Here is a 22,514-nt window from a genome sequence, read left to right as displayed (position 1 = left end):
CTTCTCTATCTCCTCCTCTCCTTCTCTTTTCTCCTTGTACTCCCCCCCTTTCCTCTATTCTCTCCATCTCTTATCCTCATCTTCTTCTCATCTGTTTTCTCCCTCCCTCCCTCCCTCCCTCCCTCCCACTCCCTTCCCCTCTTTCCCTGCTCTTTTCTTCTCACTCTCATCAAAAGAAAAGATGAGAGGGAGGTGCCCCTCCTTGAGCGGACATCTTTAAAGAAACACAAAGCAGGGAAGGAGATTAATCATTAAAGAAGAAACACACCATTTACCCAGCATGTCATGTCCATTTACTGTGTCACTGCCCCTCTCACTCCCCTCTCTCTCTCTCTCTCTCTCTCTACACACACACACACACTCGCACACACACACATTCTCTCACACACACACACACACACACACACACAACCCCCCACATACAGAACATTATATGACTCCTAGTTATTTACTTGTACATATTTCTAATCAGAATGCCGTCCGATGGGAAATCTCCATATCCTGATCCATTTATACATCCACCACCACCTCCAGCTCCAGCTCCAGCAGGCCGGGGCACGTTCTCTCTCCCCCTCCCCAGCCACGGTAACCCTCTCTGGGCTAGGCTAGCACGGCAGACCAGGCCAGCTCTGGGGATCAGCTGGTGAAGCAGGCCTTTATAATGCCTGTTATTGGACTGGAGGAAATACATTAACACTTAACACTGCAGTCTGCAGCCCTATAGCCCTGAGGTCCTGGTAACTATGCAATGCTGCACACACACACACACACACGTGTGCATACACACACACACTCGTACAGATAAAGGTAAAGACCTACTGGTTTGAGATCCAAGCTGACAAGTGACCAAACATCTCCGTACTCATATTCTCTCTCTCTCTCTCTCTCTCTCTCTCTCTCTCTCTCTCTCTCTCTCTCTCTCTCTCTCTCTCTCTCTCTCTCTCTCTCTCTCCTCCTTTCCTCTTCCTGCCTCTCCCTCTCTTCTCTTCTTCCCTCTCTATCTCACCGTTCCTCTCCCCCTCCTTCCTCCCCCCCCTCCCCCCACCTAACAGCTCCTGGCCCCTGTTGACACCACACTCCAGAGCCCCATCTTGGTGTTCTTGTTGTTGCTGCAGCTGTCTGGTTCTGTGTGCCCTCTCACATTGATCTAAATAATAACGGACGGATTTCCAACGCGTTTGATGCCCGACTTCAAAGCCGCTGAGATTATGATTCCGATCACACCGGCGAAGTAAAATTGAATTATCATTGGCACCAGGGAGAGTCGGGAGGGAAGGCCAGGGTGGGCTGGGGTAGAGGTGGGGTGGGGGAATGGAGAGCTCCCTAACACAGAGGGCAAACTAATGGGAGGGAGGGAGGGATGGGAGGGAGGGAGGGGGGGGGAGGGATAGAGAAGGAGGAATAGAAAAGGGTGAGAGTTGTCCTGATGTTGTCCTTTGTAGGTCAGTTGGTAGAGCATTGTAACACCAGGATAGTGGGTTCGATTCCCGGGACCACCCATACATAAAAGCGTCAGCTAAATGGCATATATTGTTTATATATTATTTACATTTACATTATTTAGCAGACGCTCTTATCCAGAGCGACTTACAGTTAGTGAATACATGTTTTTTTTATTTTTTTTATGCTGGCCCCACGTGGGAATCGAACCCACAACCCTGGCGTTGTAAACGCCATGCTCTATCAACTGAGCTACATCCCTGCCGGCCATTCCCTCCCCTACCCTGGACGACGCTGGGCCAATTGTGCGCCGCCCATGAGTCTCCCGGTCACGGCCGGCTGCGACAGAGCCTGGATTCGAACCAGGATCTCTAGTGGCACAGTTAGCACTGCGATGCACTTTTTTCAATGCTGAATTGAATGTCATTGAGAAAACAGAAAGGTGTCATAATGTATTTCATTTTGAAAACATCCTTTCTGAATTCAGAAGTAATCCAATCAGTAATCATCTAGTTTTTCAAATGTATCTGTAAACTGATTACAGTATTTTTGCTGGTAACGTAACTGATAACATTTACATTTACCCCCCCATTTTTTTGTTTAGAGTACTAATGTTACTGTCCCAACTACAACAACAAAAAGACTTAAATATGTGTAATTTTGTCCATGAAACATTGGAGAACTGCTCCTTCTCAGGAGTACCAACATGGCGGCGGCTTCAAAGCTTCTCATTGGCCAGTACATTCAGTAGCATCAACAATCCATCATTGGGTAATACAGTAGCACGGACCAATACAGTAGCACGGACCAATACAGCATTTGTATTTATGGTTCTGAATAAAGTATTCAAGAGCGCCCTCGCGTGGTTGATTACACACGTCGCAGTGGCCTGAAAAGCAACACTGGAGTGTGATGCTGTCAGCCCCATATTACGATCTCAGAGCCGAGGATCCACACGGGGAAAGTGAACTGCGTGTCCGGACCAGAGACTGAACCAACCGAACAGGCCTCTGTCATCCTTCTCATTCCGTCCAAGCCCCTGTTGAAGTCCGACGCACGGTAGGTTACCGTGCTTTTTTACCGTTCTAATAATCATGCGTTTTGCCGCGCCCTGAATAGCGGTCCATCTCTCCCATAATGGGATACGCGTTGCGATTTAGGTAGCATAATATAGCGTGGATGCATAATAGGCCTCTATATTTTCAATAACGTTTAGGAGCCATACGTTCGTATGTGTTTTTAGTGGTGTGTGGTAGCCCAAGCTTTTACAGCATCATTTCAGATTAGTCTGGTCGTGTCATATGTTGTTTTATAGCCAACAGCACCATCATTCACAACATGAACCAGTTCATATTCATATTGGACTAAATATAAATACACAGGCCTGGTTTATTTTGTTCGTTCTGTTACAGGCAATCTATTAAACCAACTATTTTATTAGGCCTAATACCAATGAATCTAGTTTGTTTTGGGAGTTTGATGTTATCCCTCTTTGTTGTTTACAATTGGAAATGGATGAAACAATAATAAACCGGGGATAATACCACACGATGGCAGCATTGAACAGTCCGGGGGTTCTTTAGAAAATGCATTGTCACTGTTCTGATGGGCTCATTTGACGTCTTAACTCTATTAAACAAATAGGTTGTTGATTTTAGCTTACTTTACAGAGAAAGAGCGGAAGCTGCAAGACTGAAGTTCAAGCTTTTAATGATTATCCCAAGATCCAAAAGCTTTTAACAACACTCACAACAATTAGTATTTATCCTCGTTTTGTAGGTTACTCTGGTCCTGCACATAAAATGGCCCTCCTCTTTGAAGCTCCTTGATTGGCTCCTCCTGACAGAAAATGATGTCATCTGTGATGTCTATGTCAGAATGTGTGAATCTCTGAACTCTGGTCCTTGTTGTTTTTAGGTGTGACCTTTGAGCTCTGCTGAGGTGAGCTGACAGTATTAGACAGACAAACAGCCAGACAGGCAGACTGTCCTCTAGCTGCCACCATGGGCTCCATAGCCACCGCTGCCACCCTGCTCTCCTTACTGCTACTGGGAGCTGTGACGGCCAGACTGGACACTAAGAACACCAAGACAGGTAAGGGACCAGGGACACGATGCTGCTGGCTGATGGCCCTGAGCAACATATTTGAAATTTTAGTCATTTAGCAGATGCTCTTATCCAGAGCGACTTACAGGAGCAATTACAGTAGGATTAAGTGCCTTACTCTAAGGCACATCAACAGTTACTGGCCCAACGCACTTAACCGTTAGGGTTCCTGCCGCCCCCAACAAAAGGGCACAGAGGGACTTTCCTTGGATGGTAATTTTCCCTGGATGACCAATCCAGCCAGGAATGATAATGGATTATTTAGAGGGCTCACTGGGTCTCAAAGCACAACATTGAAAGGAGGAACTCACATCCAGTAGACAGGACACTAGGACAGGGAAGGGGCCTGTTTATCCACTAGACAGGACACCAGGACAGGGAAGGAGCCTGTTTATCCACTAGACAGGACACCAGGACAGGGAAGGGGCCTGTTTATCCGCTACACAGGACACCAAGACAGGGAAGGAGCCTGTTTATCCACTAGACAGGACACCAAGACAGGGAAGGAGCCTGTTTATCCACTAGACACGACACCAAGACAGGGAAGGGGGCTTTTTATCTACTAGACAGGACACCAAGACAGGGAAGGGACCTGTTTATCCACTAGACAGGACACCAAGACAGGGAAGGGGCCGGTTTATCCAGTAAACAGGACACCAAGACAGGGAAGGGGCCTGTTTATCCACTAGACACAACACCAAGACAGGGAAGGGGCCTGTTTATCTACTAGACAGGACACCAAGACAGGGAAGGGGCCTGCTGATCCACTAGACAGGACACCAAGACAGGGAATGGGCCTGTTTATCCACTAGACAGGACACCAGGACAGGGAAGGGACCGGTTTATCCACTAGACAGGACACCAAGACAGGGAAAGGCCTATTTATCCACTAGACAGGACACCAAGACAGGGAATGGGCCTGTTTATCCAGTAGACAGGACACCAGGACAGGGAAGGGGCCTGTTTATCCAGTAAACAGGACACCAGGACAGGGAATTGGCCTGTTCATCCACTAGACAGGACACCAGGTCTGGGAATTGGCCTGTTTATCCACTAGACATGGCACCAAGACAGGGAAAGGGCCTATTTATCCACTAGACAGGACACCAAGACAGGGAAAGGGCCTGTTTATCCAGTAGACAGGACACCAGGACAGGGAATTGGCCTGTTCATCCACTAGACAGGACACCAGGACAGGGAATTGGCCTGTTTATCCACTAGACATGGCACCAAGACAGGGAAAGTGCCTGTTTATCCACTAGACAGGACACCAAGACAGGGAGGGGGCCTGTTTATCCAGTAGACAGGACACCAGGACAGGGAATTGGCCTGTTTATCCACTAGACAGGACACCAGGACAGGGAGGGGGCCTGTTTCTCCACTAGACAGGACACCAGGACAGGGAGGGGGCCTGTTTCTCCACTAGACTGGACACAAGGACAGGGAAGGGTCATGTTTACATTAGATAAGGAGAATTTGTCATGGAGACATTAGGCTGCATTCTTAATGGAATCTGAGACCCCTTTTTAGGGAGTGGGGATCCAACTGGGTTTAGGCCGTAGTTAATGAGTAACAAAGAATGTTACTATTGTACTCTACTACATAGATTTGACAGATTTAGGCTGAGAATCTGTAACAAACTATTTTCAAATGTGTGACCTAACTATTTAAGTGGAATCAGGTTATATGAAAAAGAGACTATCCATTGAGATAAAAAATAGTTATTTTTGTGAATGAGTGTCAAAATTAAGTACAATGACTAAATAGCTTCAACATTGCAAGTGTATCCTATTGCTCCAAGTTCTATCTCAGGGCTCCATCTCTCCTTCCCCCAGTGTTCCTGGACAAGCAGGAGGCCAGTGAGGTGATCACCCTGTCCCGCCAGAAGAGGGCCAACGTGGGCAACGAGGGAGAGCCTGCTCCCTGCCAACCTGGAGAGGGAGTGTCTGGAGGAGGTCTGCAACTACGAGGAGGCCAGGGAGATCTTCCAGGACTCCTACCGCACGGTGGGCCAATGCTCCCTTATTCCACTGAGCATACTTCTCTCCTCACACCTCCCTCTATTAGACTCCCTTCTTTCCTTACCTCCTTAATCTCATCCTTCCTTTTCTCCCCTCAGACATCCTCTTTAACAACCTCCAAACCTTCCTCCTTTCCTTGCCTCTCCACTCCTCTCCTCTTGTTATCTGTCTTCTTGCTTCTGATGATTCTGTAGACATTTTGAATCAAACTGACAGTGGACTTCTGATGATTCTGTAGACATTTTGAATCAAACTGACAGTGGACTTCTGATGGTTCTGTAGACATTTAGAATCAAACTGACAGTGGACTTCTGATGATTCTGTAGACATTTAGAATCAAACTGACAGTGGACTTCTGATGGTTCTGTAGACATTTAGAATCAAACTGACAGTGGACTTCTGATGGTTCTGTAGACATTTTGAATCAAACTGACAGTGGACTTCTGATGATTCTGTAGACATTTAGAATCAAACTGACAGTGGACTTCTGATGGTTCTGTAGACATTTTGAATCAAACTGACAGTGGACTTCTGATGATTCTGTAGACATTTAGAATCAAACTGACAGTGGACTTCTGATGATTCTGTAGACATTTTGAATCAAACTGACAGTGGACTTCTGATGGTTCTGTAGACATTTTGAATCAAACTGACAGTGGACTTTGTTTTGATCTTTCAGGATATCTTCTGGTCAGTCTACATAGGTAAGTGTAATGACTTTGACTGACGTTCTCCTGGAACATATCAGAGTACTTAGTCTTTTGGGTTAACACTCAATTCAAATCCATGTGATTTGGTGTCACAGTTAAAATAGCTTCACCCAATAATGTGTGTCTTGTATTAGTGGATGTACCATTTGACTGGCTGTGTTGTTAACTCTGTGTGTGTACAGATGGGGACCAGTGTGCAGAGAAGCCGTGTAAGAATGGAGCCATGTGCTCAGACAGTGTGGGGGGATACGACTGTGTCTGCAAGTCAGGCTTCTTTGGAGTCCACTGCGAGACAGGTGAGAGACGTGAAGGACCCAACACAGAGTTGGTGGGGAACTCATGTTGTAAAAAATCTTTTTTTATTTTTTTATTAAGTTTCCAAATAACAAATTCAACAAATCCGAAATGATTTGAAATCTGTCTATGTGTCCACTACCTGTGCTGTCGAAATATGAAATATACCTTGTCGTAATCCTCTCATCTCTCTCTCTCCCCCTCTCCCCCTTCCTCTCTCTCCCCCTCTCTCTGTGTGTGATTGTAGATCAGACAGTATGTATGTTGGATAAGACCAAGGGATGCAGTCAGTTCTGTAAGCCAGGATACCAGTCCTATGAGTGTTCCTGTGCCCGTGGCTGGAAACTAGAGGAGAAGGAGAGGGTGAAGTGTATTCCTGCAGGTCAGTGACCATATACCTGCTTCAATACTACTATGCTATACTATGCTATCCTATCATATCAAATCACATTTTATTGGTCACATACACATATTTTCATAGCTCCAACAGTGCAGTAGTATCTAACAATTCACAACAATACACACAAATCTAAAAGTAAAATAATGGAATTAAGAAATATATAAATATTAGGACGAGCAATGTCAGAGTGGCATTGACCAAAATACAGTATATACATATGAAATGAGTAAAGCAGTATGTAAACAGTATTAAAGTGACCAGTGTTCCATTATTGAAGTGACCTAAGGTGCAGGGTTGAGTAACCGGGTGGTAGCCGGCTAGTGATGGCTATTTAACAGTCTGATGGCCTTGAGATAGAAGCTGTTTTTCAGTCTCTCGGTCCTAGCATTGATGCACCTGTACTGACCACGCCTTCTGGATGATAGCGGGGTGAACAGGCCGTGGCTCGGGTGGTTGATGTCCTTGATTATCTTTTTGGCCTTCCTGTGACATCGGGTGCTGTAGGTGTCCTGGAGGACAGGCAGTGTGCCCTCGGTGATGCGTTGGGCAGACCGCACCACCCTCTGGAGAGCTCTGCGGTTGCGGGCGGTGCAGTTGCCGTACCAGGCGGTGATACAGCCCGACAGGATGCTCTCAATTGTGCATCTGTAAAGGTTTGTGAGGGTCTTAGCCTCCTGAGTTTGAAGAGGCACTGTTGCGCCTTCTTCACCACACTGTATGTATGGGTGGGCCATTTCAGATTGTCAGTGATGTGTACGCCGAGGAACTTTAAGCTTTTCATCTTCTCCACTGCGACCCGTCGATGTGGATGGGGGCGTGCTCCCTCTGCTGTCTCCAGAAGTCCACGATCAGCTCCTTCGTTTTGTTGTCGTTAAGGGAGAGGTTATTTTCCTGGCACCACTCCGCCAGGGCCCTCACCTCCTCCCTGTAGGCTGCCTCGTCATTGTTGGTAATCAGGCCTACTACTGTTGTGTCATCTGCAAACTTGATGATTGAGTTGGAGGCGTGAATGGCCACGCAGTCATGGGTGAACAGGGAGTACAGGAGGGGGCTGAGCATGCACCCTTGTGGGCCCCTGTGTTGAGGATCAGTGGAGGTGTTGTTTCCTACCTTCACCACCTGGGGGCGGCCCGTCAGGAAGTCCAGGACCCAGTTGCACAGGGCGGGGTTCAGACCCAGGGCCCTGAGCTTAATGATGAGCTTGGAGGGTACTATGGTGTTGAAGGCTGAGCTATAGTCAATGAACAGCATTCTTACATAGGTATTCCTCTTGTCCAGATAGGATAGGGCATTGTGCAGTGCAATGGCGATTGCATCATCTGTGAATCAATTGGGCGGTATGCAAATTGAAGTGGGTCTATGGTGTCAGGTAAGGTGGAGGTGATATGATCCTTAACTATCCTCTCAAAGCACTTCATGATCACAGAAGTGAGAGCTACGGGGCGATAGTCATTTAGTTCAGTTACCTTTGCTTTCTTGGGTACAGGAACAATGGTGGACATCTTGAAGCAAGTGGGGACAGCAGACTTAGATAGGGAGAGATTGAATATGTCCGTAAACATTCCAGCCAGCTGGTCTGCGCATGCTCTGAGGACACGGCTAGGGATGCCGTCTGGTCCGGCAGCCTTGCGAGGGTTAACACGCTTAAATGTCTGACTCACGTCGGCCATGGAGAAGGAGAGGCCACAGTCCTTGGCAGCGGGCCATGTCGGTGGCACTGTGTTATCCTCAAAGCGGGCGAAGAAGGTGTTTAGCTTGTCCAGAAGCAAGACGTCGGTGTCCGCGACGTGGCTGGTTGTCCCTTTGTAATCCGTAATTGTCTGTAGACCCTGCCACATACGTCTCGTGTCTGAGCCGTTGAATTGCGACTCCACTTTGTCTCTGTACTGACAATTTGCCTGTTTGATTGCGTTACGGAGGGAATAACTACACTGTTTGTATTCAACTATATTCCCAGTCATCTTGCCGTGGTTAAATGCGGTGGTTCGCGCTTTCAGTTTTGCTCGAATGCTGCCATCTATCCACGTTTTTTGGTTTAGGTAGGTTTTAATAGTTACAGTGGGAACAACATCCCCTACACACTTCCTGATGAACTCAGTCACCGTGTCCGAGTATACGTTAATGTAATTCTAAGAGGCAACCCGGAACATATCCCAGTCCGCGTGATCAAAACAATCTTGAAGCATGGATTCCGATTGGTCAGACCAGCGTTGAATAGACCTTAGCACGGGTACTTCCTGTTTGAGTTTCTGCCTATTGGAAGTGAGGAGCTATTCTGTACTGTATTATGCTATGCTATTCTAGCCTCATACAAACCATCCTGATCTCGCTAGCTTACATTCTGTTTTGCTACACGGATAGTGAAACAGAATGTAAGCTTGCGAGATCAGGATGGTTCGTACGAGGCTAATGCTATCCTATACTAGATACTAAACTGTACTATACAGTACTGTACTAAACTATACTCTGTAATTCTCTCTCTCCTTCCCTCTCCCTCCATCCCTCTCTCAGTGACATTCCCCTGTGGGAAGGTGAACAGCCTAAGCCAGTGGACAAAGAGACAGTCAGCCAACATCGCCAGCAACTTTGAGGGACTCGCCTGCAACTCTGGAGAGTGTCCCTGGCAGGTAGGAAAACACACACCACTATGAGGTACACACACACACACAGCTAGCACTGTCAACTGACAGGCAGTATTCCGCTCTCAAATTCATTTTTCTCAGAAAGTCAACCCCTCACTACCAAAGCTACAGCACATTAACCCAATATTCCCATAGGTGTGATAATGTATTTTGCTGTGACATCTCGGCTGTATGCTGTAACTGTGGCATTGTGTTGTCTTTATGCAGGCCATTCTGAAGAGTGCAGAGTCTGTAGGGTTCTGTAGTGGTGTCATTCTCAAGGAGAACCTGGTTCTAACTACAGCCCAGTGTGCCCAGAAATACATCAACTTCCAGGTGGCTGTCGGTGAGTGATCATCATGGGGCATCATGTCCAGTCTATGGGCTCAGGCTCCACTGATGGTGGAAGTGGTGTGTGTGTGTGTGTGTGAGAGAGTATGTTTTTGATTTGCTTTATAGTATGTGTTCCTTCATTGATTTGGAGTACTTCCTCCCTACCCTCCCAGGCAAGCGCCAAACCGCATCTGAAGACGGCGAACAGACGATGTATGTCAGAGTCGTCCACGTCCACCCCCGTTACGTACCCGGTCACCCTGACAACGACCTGGCCGTCCTCGAGCTCCGCGAGCGCATCGTCTATAAGAAACACGTGGTCGCTGCCTGCCTGCCTGAACGCGACTTCTCAGAGGTCGTTCTGATGACCGGCGAGTACCCGGCAGTGGTCACTGGCTGGAAGGACCCTGTGGACGCCACGGAGGTCCAGGGCCCGCTCACTCTCAACCACCTGGCATACGAGCGTCTGCCCCAGTGTGTGGAGAGGCACCCAGGGTTGGTCACCAACAAGATGGGTTGTACGACAGTAAGACCCAATGGTGACTGCATCTTGGGGCCGGGGAGTCCCATCCTATCTCTCCACAGGGAGGTGTTCTATCTGACCGGGGTGGTCTCCAGACCAACAGGGGCAGACTGTCGTCAGGGTTACATCTACCAGAAGGTGTCCCGCTTCCTGCTTTGGCTGCAGCCCCTCATGGACTCACGCTAAGGGGGCTCTGAATCCCAACTCAACCCCTAGCCCCCACCCCCTATGCATTAGGGTAGATCTGAGAGGATTGGAAAGATGTCCTTTAAGCTATATGGCGGCAATTCCTGTCTGGCCTATCAGAAGGCCAGATGGAGCTACCATCATATTGCTTATACCAGTCCAATCCTTTCAGATCTATGTAAGTGCTTTGTGGGTAGAGACTATGAGTTGATTTGGGATTTAGGGGTGGTGATCAGGGGGATGGAGGGTACAGGGAAGAGAGGGAGAGGTTGAGGGGGTTAGGAGAATACGTGTGAGAATTGATGGTATTGGACAAAGGCGTAAATGGATAGGGAAGAGAAGACAGGGAGAAGGGAGGTGAGGATATTGTAATACTGGATAGAGGTGGAAAGGGATAGGGGTTGTGGGAGGAGAAGAGGAGGGAGGGAAGAGAGCTGAACAGGAGCATGATGAAGGACTGAAAACACAAGGTAAACGGAGGGCCAGAGAAAAAGGGGGAAATTGAGATGTATTCCTTTTGTGTAACATACATAACTCTTATCTTAGGTCTTTTTTCATTGGAATGGTCTGGTTTTCCATATGGCTGATGTCCTTTCCTTAAATTATTCCTTGTCATTTCAGAAGAAAAAAAAAACATTTAGGCCTATAAGTTGAATTCCATATAGAATATGAGTTCTATAAAAAAAAAAAAGTGGTATTGTTGTCACCAGGGTTGTGTTCATTAGTCACCAAATGGAAGAAAATTGACTAAAACAGAGAGGGTTTACCTGGATCTGTCCTTTATGAACTGCCATTTTCAAAAACGTTTGCACGTTGTGTGCCCTTATGCAGTGGTTCCCAACCAGGGGTACTAGGACCCCTGGGGGTACTTAGCCTATCCACAGGGGGTACTTGAGAAGACTCATGAGACCATAGGCTTACTGGTAAAATGCACTTGCAGGGGTAATTCAGGGGTACTCTAGGCAGAGCAAAATTCTGTTGATGGCACAGTAAGTGAAAAAGGTTGGGAACCACTGCCCTAATGAACATAACCCATATCTGTGTAGTTCTCTGTTTATCCCGCAAGGTGGCGGTCTTTCATTAAAATACCATTGTCTCATGTCCTACCAAATATAGTACCTGGCTGACTGCAGCTAGACTAGGGGAACGTTAAATAATGCAGCATGTTGTGTTGCTCTCGTCTTACTCTTAACTGATGTTGTTATTTTTTTGGGGAGAGAAGGGTTGGTAATTGCACTGTATACCTTTTAATGTTAGTCACTTTACTAAGAATGTATTAATAAAAGTTAACCTCTGATCTGGTGTCAGTTGAATGAATTACTGAGGAATATGGGTCGATTGAAGAGAAAGAAGAACAAAAGAGAGGGAAGACTCCACATGTTTACAGGTCTACTCTCAAGTCTGGTCTGCAGGGCATTAACAAACATTTTCTTCAAAGTAAATGTGTCACAATGACGACGTGCAAAATGACGACGTGCAAAGCCATCTATAACTATGTAATGCCGTCAACTGTAGCCTACTTTGATCTCCAGCACCTTCTCAAAGCTCTTAGATGGATCAGAACCACTGCTTTTCCTTGTGGTGTAAATTACTTTCACTAGCATGCCGAGAGCAATCTAGCAAGAAGCAGGAGACTCACGCAGACAGATTTGGTGATCTTATCTGTAGTAGCTGGGATTTGAGTCTAGAATGATCACATCTACTCCCACTGCTACAGACACTACATCAATGCTACATTTCACTATTGTGCCCAATATCAAGCTACCATCACAGCCACATTCACCCTAGCGTTGTTTGGCAACATTTTCCCACAATCCATTGCAAAGACACTACTCTCCATCTTCTCACAGCCTCCTTGGCGACCTCGGCCTGCTCCGGGGCAGCTGCCAGCCTCCTGTGTCACCCAACAAAGAGAGGCGGAGCAAGGGGAGAAAGAAAAAGAAAGAAAGGAGAGACGCCGATAACAGAACCTTTCCTGACACTTTTGATCGGGCACTTGAAAAGGGAGTCGGAACGCCCCTGCCAAAGCCTGGGGGCCCTTGCCGCTTTGGGGCCCTGGTTGCCATGACATTCTCCTAGGAGATGGCTCCTGGCTCCAAGATATTGCCCCAGCTCCTTTAACTCCTTTAAGCCTCTGTCCAATAGAGATGAATTTGAGTGGAGCTCTTTCCTTCCTGTGCCTGGCCTCGTGTCCTGGCCCTGCCACATCCTTTCGCACTGCAGCCCTGAGACAAGCACACCAGTACTTCCCAGCACTGCAGGGAAATGGGCAATATGTAGAAAAAACTAGGAGGATACACATCAGTGTTGCTAGATTTAATTGGCACTTTCATGCCGAAACTGAGCAAAACTCCCACCAAATCTACTATAAGGCTGCGTTCAAACAGGCAGCCCAATTCTGATCTTTTTTCACTAATTGGTCTTTTGTACAATCATATCATCTCTGAGAAAGATCTGATGTGAAAAAAATCTGATGTGATTGGTCAAAAGACCAATTAGTGGAAAGAATATCAGAATTGGGCTGCCTGTGTAAATACAGCCGAGAGAGAGAGAGAGAGAGAGAGAGAGAGAGAGAGAGAGAGAGAGAGAGAGAGAGAGAGAGAGAGAGAGAGAGAGAGAGAGAGAGAGAGAGAGAGAGAGAGAGAGAGAGGTTTAGGAAGGGAATGAGACTCATTGGGTTTGATGGAAAGGTGAGAACGGAGGAACATGAGAGAACCTGTCATTGATGTGACAGAGGGAAGTTGAGAATGGAGGAACATGAGAGAACCTGTTATTGATGTGACAGAGGGAAGTTGAGAATGGAGGAACATGAGAGAGCCTGTTATTGATGTGACAGAGGGAAGGTGAGAATGGAGGAACATGAGAGAGCCTGTTATTGATGTGACAGAGGGAAGGTGAGAATGGAGGAACATGAGAGAGCCTGTTATTGATGTGACAGAGGGAAGGTGAGAATGGAGGAACATGAGAGAGCCTGTTATTGATGTGACAGAGGGAAGGTGAGAATGGAAGAACATGAGAGAGCCTGTTATTGATGTGACAGAAGGAAGTGGGATTACAGTCCTTAATATAAAGTGGTCTCACTTTGAGCTGGCTGAAAAAAAAACATTGTAATGTGAGAGACAGCTGGGGAATGTCGTTTACAGTGATTACGCCCCAAATGGCACCCTATTCCCTAAGTAGTGCACTACTTTTGACCAGGGCCTGTAAAAGTAGTGCACTGTATAGGGAATAGGGTGCCATTTCAGGACAAAGCCAGTATCTACATAGTGGTACTCAACTTCAGAGAGAGAGAGTGTAGGGATAATGTGTAGGTTGGTGGTCTATCCTGTCGGTGTACTTAACTATAAATCTGACTGCTGCCCTACAAAACTGTAATCCACTAGCTACCCCATAACACCCTGTACTAGCCACATGCTGTGACCTCAAATCCACCATAACTCCTGCTGAGGATATGATGGGGTGTGAGAGTGTGTGTGTGTATGTGTGTGTGTCTTGGGGGGCTCGGGGTAACATCAAATGACCGTGTCTTTCGTAAGGATTATCTGTCTGCAATATGTCTGAGCCTGTGTATAGGGTCATATGTCAGAGAGTGAAAGTGTGTGTGTGTGTGTGTGTGTGTGTGTGTGTGTGCATGCATGCGTGCGTGCATGGGCATGGGTCTGTGTTGCCTATCCGTGTGTGTGTGTGCATGTGTTATAATTGAGGGGCAGTAGTCTATGATGGCATATCTATGATTATACCATAATCCCCATCTGATATCCCCTCCCCCCCCCCTCTTTCTCTCCATTCCTGCTCCAACCAACCACCCAGCCCCCCAACCCAGATTTCTCACTCTATGCCCAGAGATAATGCTCTCCACTGGGCCGGGTGGTGCAGGCTGAGGCCCACCTCACATGGAGCCCCATGGATGCCAGACAGCGTCAGCCTCCACTTGGCTGGGTAATTGTGCAGCAGTGTGGAGGTAACGCTGCTCCTCCAGGGGCAACCGCCTGGGACTGAGGTTGGGCTGGGGGAGAGTTTTTATTTCAAAACTGCAGACGCAATAGCTGTTTGAAAACGGAAAATGTATAAATAAAATATTTTAGAACTGCAGACGCAGATGAAAACTTCTCCTTTACAGAGAGAGAGAGAGAGAGAGAGAGAGAGAGAGAGAGAGAGAGAGAGAGAGAGAGAGAGAGCAGTCAATGATGTTTTTATGCAGGCCTACTAGTCTTTTACATTAGTCATAACTCAATCGGTTAGTCACACAAACCACAACACACACACATGCCCAGATCTTCAGTATATAATGACTGATCACATTCAAGTCAAGTGTATAATTGATCCTACCGAACATGACGCACGCAATCCAATCACTCAGGAGGATACATCAAAACAGTGTTGTCACCTGTCCCTATCCAGGCCTGATTGGATGACGTTGAACAGTAAATCCTGAGTTGGCCTTTATTCTGCTAACCTGTCCATGACCCAACAAAGGGTTAGTGGGTTAAGACCCCATTCAACCCCATAGAGCAACCTGAGCAGTTAACAGATAACCATTTTCATGGCTCTGTGAAGGAAGATAGAATGTGCTGGGGTCCATGTGGTTGCTTTTGAAGAGGGACAGATTAAGGTTGTGTGTGTGTGTATTCATGTGTGTGTGTGTGTGTGTGTGTGTGTGTGTGTGTGTGTGTGTGTGTGTGTGTGTGTGTGTGTGTGTGCATGCAAAGTGTGTGTGTGTTACTCCCTGCCTGTGTGTAGATCTACAGGTAACTGCCAAAATAAAGGAAACACCAACATAAAGTGTCTTAATAGGGCGTTGGGCACCACGAGTCAGAACAGCTTCAATGCGCCTTGACATAGATTCTACAAGTGTCTGGGACTCTATTGGAGGGATGCGACATCATTCTTCAACGAGAAATTCCATCATTTGGTGTTTTGTTGATGGTGTTGGAAAACACTGTCTCAGGTGTCGCTCCAGAATCTCCCATAAGTGTTCAATTGGGTTTAGATCTGGTGACTGAGACACACACTTTAAAACCTTATGCTCCTTAGAGACCCCTCTTTCAAAGTCACGGAGATCCCTTCTTCTAGCCATGGTCGCCAAAATAAGCATGATAGGATGTTAATTCCTTAATTAACTCAGGAACTACACCTGTGTGGAAGCACCTGATTTCAATATACTTTGTATCCCTCATTTACTAAAGTGTTTCCTTTATTTTGGCAGTTACCTGTACATCGCCACATAATGAGGTCACACTCAGCTGACCTTTAATGTATGCCATTAGCATCAGAGGGCAGGCCTCCCCTAAAGGTCACGACCTCTCTGTCCTGGGCAGCGACAGCCGGAGGGCTTACGTCACCATGGTGATAAGGCCTGTAGAATGGGCTGGAGCTTCACAGACAGATGATGTCAGGATAATCCCTGTTCTTACCCCGTAGCCTGGGTTACGTTACTTACCTCAATCAGAAAGTCAGCACATTTCACCTGCAGGGAGAAGGAGAAAACCACAGGACAGGACACACTGTTTGTTTGTTTGTGTGTGTGTGTGTGTGTGTGTGTGTGTGTGTATGTGTAACCTTGTCCCCAGGCTAAATGCTACCATATATAGAGAGAGATCTGGCTGGTGAAGGAGACTAGTGTGTGTTTAATAGCTTGTGAAAATGAATGACGAAGAGGAACTTGGAGGACAATACAATTATTTTCTATTCTAGAACATAGAATGAGAGCTGTACTGTATATGTGTGTGTGTGTATGCATTTTTGTGTTTATGTGCTCATGCGAGTAACTGACCTTTCTTTCTTGCCAAAAATGCCTTAACAGCCCCTCTTCCATGTCCTTCCACTGTGTTTAGGAGGAGTGAGGATGTCATGTCCTTCCACTGTGTTAAGGAGGAGTTGGGATGTCATGTCCTTCCACTTTGTTAAGGAGGAGTGGGGATGTCATGTCCTTCCACTTCATTAAGGAGGAGTGGGGATGTCATGTCCTTCCACTGCATTAAGGAGGAGTGTGGATGTCATGTCCTTCCACTGTGTTTAGGAGGAGTGGGGATGTCATGTCCTTCCACTGTGTTAAGGAGGAGTGGGGATGTCATGTCCTTCCACTGTGTTAAGGAGGAGTGGGGATGTCATGTCCTTCCACTGCATTAAGGAGGAGAGGGGATGTCATGTCCTTCCACTGTGTTAAGGAGGAGTGGGGATGTCATGTCCTTCCACTGTGTTTAGGAGGAGTGGGGATGTCATGTCCTTCCACTGTGTTTAGGAGGAGTGTGGATGTCATGTCCTTCCACTGTGTTTAGGAGGAGTGTGGATGTCATGTCCTTCCACTGTGTTTAGGAGGAGTGTGGATGTCATGTCCTTCCACTGTGTTTAGGAGGAGTGGGGATGTCATGTCCCTCCACTGTGTTAAGGAGGAGTGTGGATGTCATGTCCTTCCACTGTGTTTAGGAGGAGTGTGGATGTCATGTCCTTCCACTGTGTTAAGGAGGAGTGGGGATGTCATGTCCTTCCACTGTGTTTAGGAGGAGTGTGGATGTCATGTCCTTCCACTGCATTAAGGAGGAGTGGGGATGTAATGTCCTTCCACTGTGTTTAGGAGGAGTTGGGATGTCATGTCCTTCCACTCACCATTCAGCCTTAAAATTAGCTATCTTCCTGTCCTGCTAGCCTTACACGCCTGCATCCTGTCATAGTGATTACTTCCTGTGTGAGGTCATGGACTCGCATCCTGACATTTGTAATGAGGACAGCGCAAGCGTGCGACCGGTGTGCTTGTCTGTCCTCACCAGATCAGATCCCTCCCTGTTTCAGCCTGTTTCCTTCCGTTTGTTACCTAACGAATACAACTCAGGATTGGCTATCGTCCAATGGATATAACCTTTCCACTGTGCGCCTCTGACTCTCTGAACACGTGTCATGGGTAGCCCTTAATTAGGCTAATGTCTCATCGAGCAGTGCACCGTTCAATAGTTCAATTCAATAAACTCTATTTATCCCCAAGAGGCATAACTGTTGCTGGACTGACAGTGGATAGTAACCACACAGACAACACTCTGTATAGCAACAGCAATAAGGACTAGTGAACCTTCTCAGTGTATCACAGGACTAGGGGAACCATCTCAGTGAAACACAGGACTGGGAGAACCGTCTCAGTGTATCACAGGACTGGGGGAACCATCTCAGTGTAACACAGGACTGGGGGAACCATCTCAGTGTAACACAGGACTGGGGGAACCGTCTCAGTGTATCACAAGACTGGAGGAACCGTCTCAGTGTATCACAGAACTGGGGGAACCGTCTCAGTGTATCACAGGGACGGAGCCAGGATCCTGGGGAGAGGAAGCCCGGCCATGCCCTGGAGAGGTGAGGAGTCCTCCAGGGGGAGGGGGTGGAGGGTGGCATGGGAATGGATGGCAGTGCCAGCCTGGGGCACAGCAGGGTGATGGGGAGAGCCCTGACTGCCAGGTGGAGGTGTCAGAGGAAATGAGCTTAGAGGCTGAATGGAGAGACAGAGACCGCAGCCAGAGTTCTTACAGGAGAAAAAAAAAAAAAGAGAGAGAGAGAGAGAGAGGCACATATTAAAATGAGAGCTACCAAAGTGTCTTTGAGAGGACTATGTATAACAGATATTATGAATAAAGAAAGGTGTGGTCCTGTATGGCTCAGTTAGTAGAGCATGGCGCTTGCAATGCCAGGATTGTGGGTTCAATTCCCGGGGCCACCCAAACCCAAAATGTATGCACGCATGACTGTAAGTAGCTTTGTATAAAATCATCTGCTAAATGGCTTATATTATACAAGGCATATGCTGCCCTCAAGTGCTTATATTTAAATTGCAATACAGTCTGTGTTGTGTTAGGAAAGAATAATCAGCTTTAAGACATATTTGTACAGTATACACAATTTACTGGTGTCTTCCTTTAGTAAAGGGACTGTCATGTTATTTCAGTGTGTGACTGATATACTGGTGTCTTCCTTTTGTAAAGGGACTGTCATGTTATGATCACAGGCATCACAGACTCACCTTCATCTATAATTATAAACAGGGTGGTTCAAGCCCTGAATGCTGATTGGCTGAAAGCCGTGGTATATCTAACCATATCCACCTAATTTTCCAATGCTTTTACAACATGGAAGCCAAACGCGGAAACTATTGAAACTATTGGAAAGTTGAGGAGTGAAAGTGCATTGGTGTGATCCCTTTTGGCCAGTTATGATAACATTGTTGCACTGATGCATTGCAAATTGTTGCACAGGACAGACAGAGGGATGAGTACAGTGAAAAAGAAGACCCAAAGGATTTGACAGTCATTTGAAAAATGGAAATCACTTGCAAACGACTTGAGCAACGAGGCAATCACATGCTGTAAAAAGTTGCGCAGGCTAAACTTTGTTGTTAAATTGCCACATTGAAATACAAGTTACTATATAATTTTTTATTAGACCTACATGTATATTGAAGTATTATTTTCAGTTGTCACTATGACAATGAACACACACTGACGGGCGTAAGCATCAGGCTCTAAAGGTTGTTTGTTCAAATCCAGCGATAGAAAGTCATTTTTTTTATTTTTGTTTTAAGCCTATCCCAAACCTTAACAATTTGGAGTTAATGCCTAACCTCCAGAATTCATAGTGATTGCCTAAACTTAACCTCAAACACTTCGAAATTTGACGTTTGGAACAACTTTCGAAATATCACGTTTTGACAAACATGGATGAACGTCTAATTCTGATGTGAGACTGCGGGAGCTTGTTGACTCTAACACCTTTAATCACCTAATGCAGGGCGCCATATGGACACCTAACCTGCGGGACACTGCATGCACCATGCACTTCCTAGAACCACACAGCATTTTACAGTATTACACAACCTCTTCTTACACTGTATCTGTATGACTTATAGACGTACTAATTTGCAATGTTGAGGTGATATAATAATAATATAATATAATATGCCATTTAGCAGATGATATAATACAGTGAGTGTACAAAACATTAGGAACACCATCCTAATATTGAGTTGCACCCCCTTTTGTCCTCAGAACAGCCTCAATTCGTCGAGGCATGGACTCTACAAGGTGTCGAAGTCATTCCACAGGTATGCTGGCCCGTATTGACTCCAATGCTTCCCACAGTTGTGTCAAGTTGGCTGGATATCCTTTGGGTGTTGGACCTTTCTTGATACACACGGTTAACTGTTGAGCGTGAAAAACCCAGCAGCGTTGCAGTTCTTGACACACTCAAACCGTTGCCCTGCCACCTACTACCATTCCCTGTTCAAAGGCACTTAAATCTTTTGTCTGTATGCCATTCACCCTCTGAATGGCACACATACACAATCCATGTCTCAATTGTCTCAAGGCTTAAAAATCCTTCTTTAACCTGTCTCCTCCCCTCCATCTACACTGATTGAAGTGGATTTAACAAGTGACATCAATAAGGGATAAGCTTTCACCTGGTCAGTCTATGTCATGGAAAGAGCAGGTGTTCTTAATGTTTTGTACCCTCAGTGTTTATCTTTTTGATAAAGTAATTTGACTGGGAGGGAACGCTATAACACAAACTGGGTCAAATGTATTTATTTTTAATGTTATATTATTATTATATATATTTTATAATTATTGTCACATACACTGGATTGGTGCAGTGAAATGTGTTGTTTTACAGGGTCAGCCATAGTAGTACGGCGCCCCTGGAGCGAATTAGGGTTAAGTACCTTACGTTTTAAAACGTTTTGCAACAGAAAATCAAAAGGAATGTCCAGAGAGTCCCTCTCTGTTTCAGTCCATTTTCTGCCGTTTGGTGCCTAATGAATACACCCCAGATGACAGTCACTAGCCCATTCAAGCTTAACATCCTTGTCATTTATCGCCCTCCAGGTTCCCTTGGAGAGTTCATCAATGAGCTTGACGCCTTGATAAGTTCCTTTCCTGAGGATGGCTCACCCCTCACAGTTCTGGGTGACTTTAACCTCCCTACGTCTACCTTTGACTAATTTCTCTCTGCCTCCTTCTTTCCACTCCTCTCCTCTTTTGACCTCACCATCTCACCGTCCCCCCCTACTCACAAGGCAGGCAATACGCTTGACCTCATCTTTACTAGATGCTGTTCTTCTACTAATCTCACTGCAACTCCCCTCCATGTCTCCGACCACTACTTTGTATCCTTTTCTCTCTCGCTCTCCTCCAACACTACTCACTCTGCCCCTACTCAGATGGTAATGCGCCGTCGTAACCTTCGCTCTCTCTCTCCCGCTACTCTCTCGTCTTCCATCCTATCATCTCTTCCCTCTGCTCCATCCTTCTCCCTCCAATCTCCCGATTCTGCCTCCTCAACCCTCCTCTCCTCCCTTTCTGCATCCTTTGACTCTCTATGTCCCCTATCCTCCCGGCCGGCTCGGTCCTCCCCTCCTGCTCCGTGGCTTGATGACTCATTGCGAGCTCACAGAACAGGGCTCCGGGCAGCCGAGCGGAAATTGAGGAAAACTAGACTCCCTGCGGACCTGGCATCTTTTCACTCCCTCCTCTCTACATTCTCTTCCTCTGTTTCTGCTGCTAAAGCCACTTTCTACCACTCTAAATTCCAAGCATCTGCCTCTAACCCTAGGAAGCTCTTTGCCACCTTCTCCTCCCTGCTGAATCCTCCTCCCCCCCCCCCCCCTCCTCGCTCTCTGTGGATGACTTCGTCAACCATTTTGAAAAGAAGGTTGACGACATCCGATCCTCGTTTGTTAAGCCAAATGACACTGCTGGTCCTGCTCACACTGCCCTACCCTATGCTTTGACTTCTTTCTCCCCTCTCTCTCCAGATGAAATCTTGCGACTTGTGACGGCCGGCCGCCCAACAACCTGCCCGCTTGACCCTATCTCTTCTCCAGATCATCTCCGGTGACCTTCTCCATTTACATTTACATTTACGTCATTTAGCAGACGCTCTTATCCAGAGCGACTTACAAATTGGTGCATTCACCCTATAGCCAGTGGGATAACCACTTTACAATGTATTTATTATTTTTTTTTGGGGGGGTAAGGGGCGGGTAGAAGGATTACTCCCTCACGACGCCAGGACAGCGGAGTCACTCACCACCTTCCGGAGACACTTGAAACCCCACCTCTTTAAGGAATACCTGGGATAGGATAAAGTAATCCTTCTACCCCCCTTACCCCCCCCAAAAAAAAGAAAACATATTGTAAAGTGGTTATCCCACTGGCTATAAGGTGAATGCACCAATTTGTAAGTCGCTCTGGATAAGAGCGTCTGCTAAATGACGTAAATGTAAATTTTGCGAGTGTGTCTGCTTTTAGTTGTCTAAGTGTGTATATGTCAGTGTGTCAGATCTGTGTCTGTGTTATCATTATGTCCATCACCTCCATGGCCATGCTGAAGGATTTGGCCTGGGGCCAGGTCAGAACGGCCTAAATGTCTCCTATACTAATACTCCAAATCTCAGATTAAATACAATCCCATTGGAACATTATAGCAGACAACAAAGGCTCCATGCTTTAACGAAGGCAGTGTTTCTCTGTTATCTTCTGTCTGTGTGGCAATGGCATGGGGATATTGACAGATACACTGTGATTACCAGGATGTGACTGTCACTCAAATTGTCCTCGGAAGCAGAGCAGCCGTATCCGACTAACCCGAACCCGCTGGTTACGTGGGATATCCGTGAAGAGGCAATATCCCGAGCAGAGGCAGTTGGATACAATTTCAGGCGGTGTAGAGGGGTAAAAACAACAAATCACCCCCCAAGCCTAGTGCGCTGACTGTGCTCATATTAGGCTGCGCAGGTCTGGCACGGGGCGGGTTCTGGGTCACTCACTTCACACCTCCCTGAATAAATCGAATCGAATGGCTGAGGACGCGCGTGTTCAAGCAGAAGGAGAAACAAGCATCACA

At 46.6% G+C, this 22,514-nt stretch overlaps 1 protein-coding gene across 1 annotated transcript; it reads left to right on the top strand.

Moving 5' to 3' along the window:
- The first annotated feature begins 2,348 nt into the window (after nt 1-2,348).
- On the top strand, nt 2,349-11,931 carry LOC121551284 (coagulation factor X). The gene is given in 10 exon segments (XM_041863856.2): nt 2,349-2,499; nt 3,358-3,534; nt 5,382-5,455; nt 5,457-5,552; nt 6,247-6,271; nt 6,460-6,573; nt 6,819-6,953; nt 9,483-9,598; nt 9,821-9,938; nt 10,099-11,931. Coding segments are annotated over 9 exon segments (1,305 nt in total). The 5' UTR covers nt 2,349-2,499; nt 3,358-3,443; the 3' UTR covers nt 10,635-11,931.
- Nucleotides 11,932-22,514: the final 10,583 nt, after the last annotated feature.

The sequence above is a fragment of the Coregonus clupeaformis genome, chromosome 35, assembly GCF_020615455.1.
Source record: "Coregonus clupeaformis isolate EN_2021a chromosome 35, ASM2061545v1, whole genome shotgun sequence".
Taxonomy (NCBI): domain Eukaryota; kingdom Metazoa; phylum Chordata; class Actinopteri; order Salmoniformes; family Salmonidae; genus Coregonus; species Coregonus clupeaformis.
Note: the sequence above shows the minus strand (reverse complement) of the source record. Positions and strands in the feature narration are given on the sequence as shown.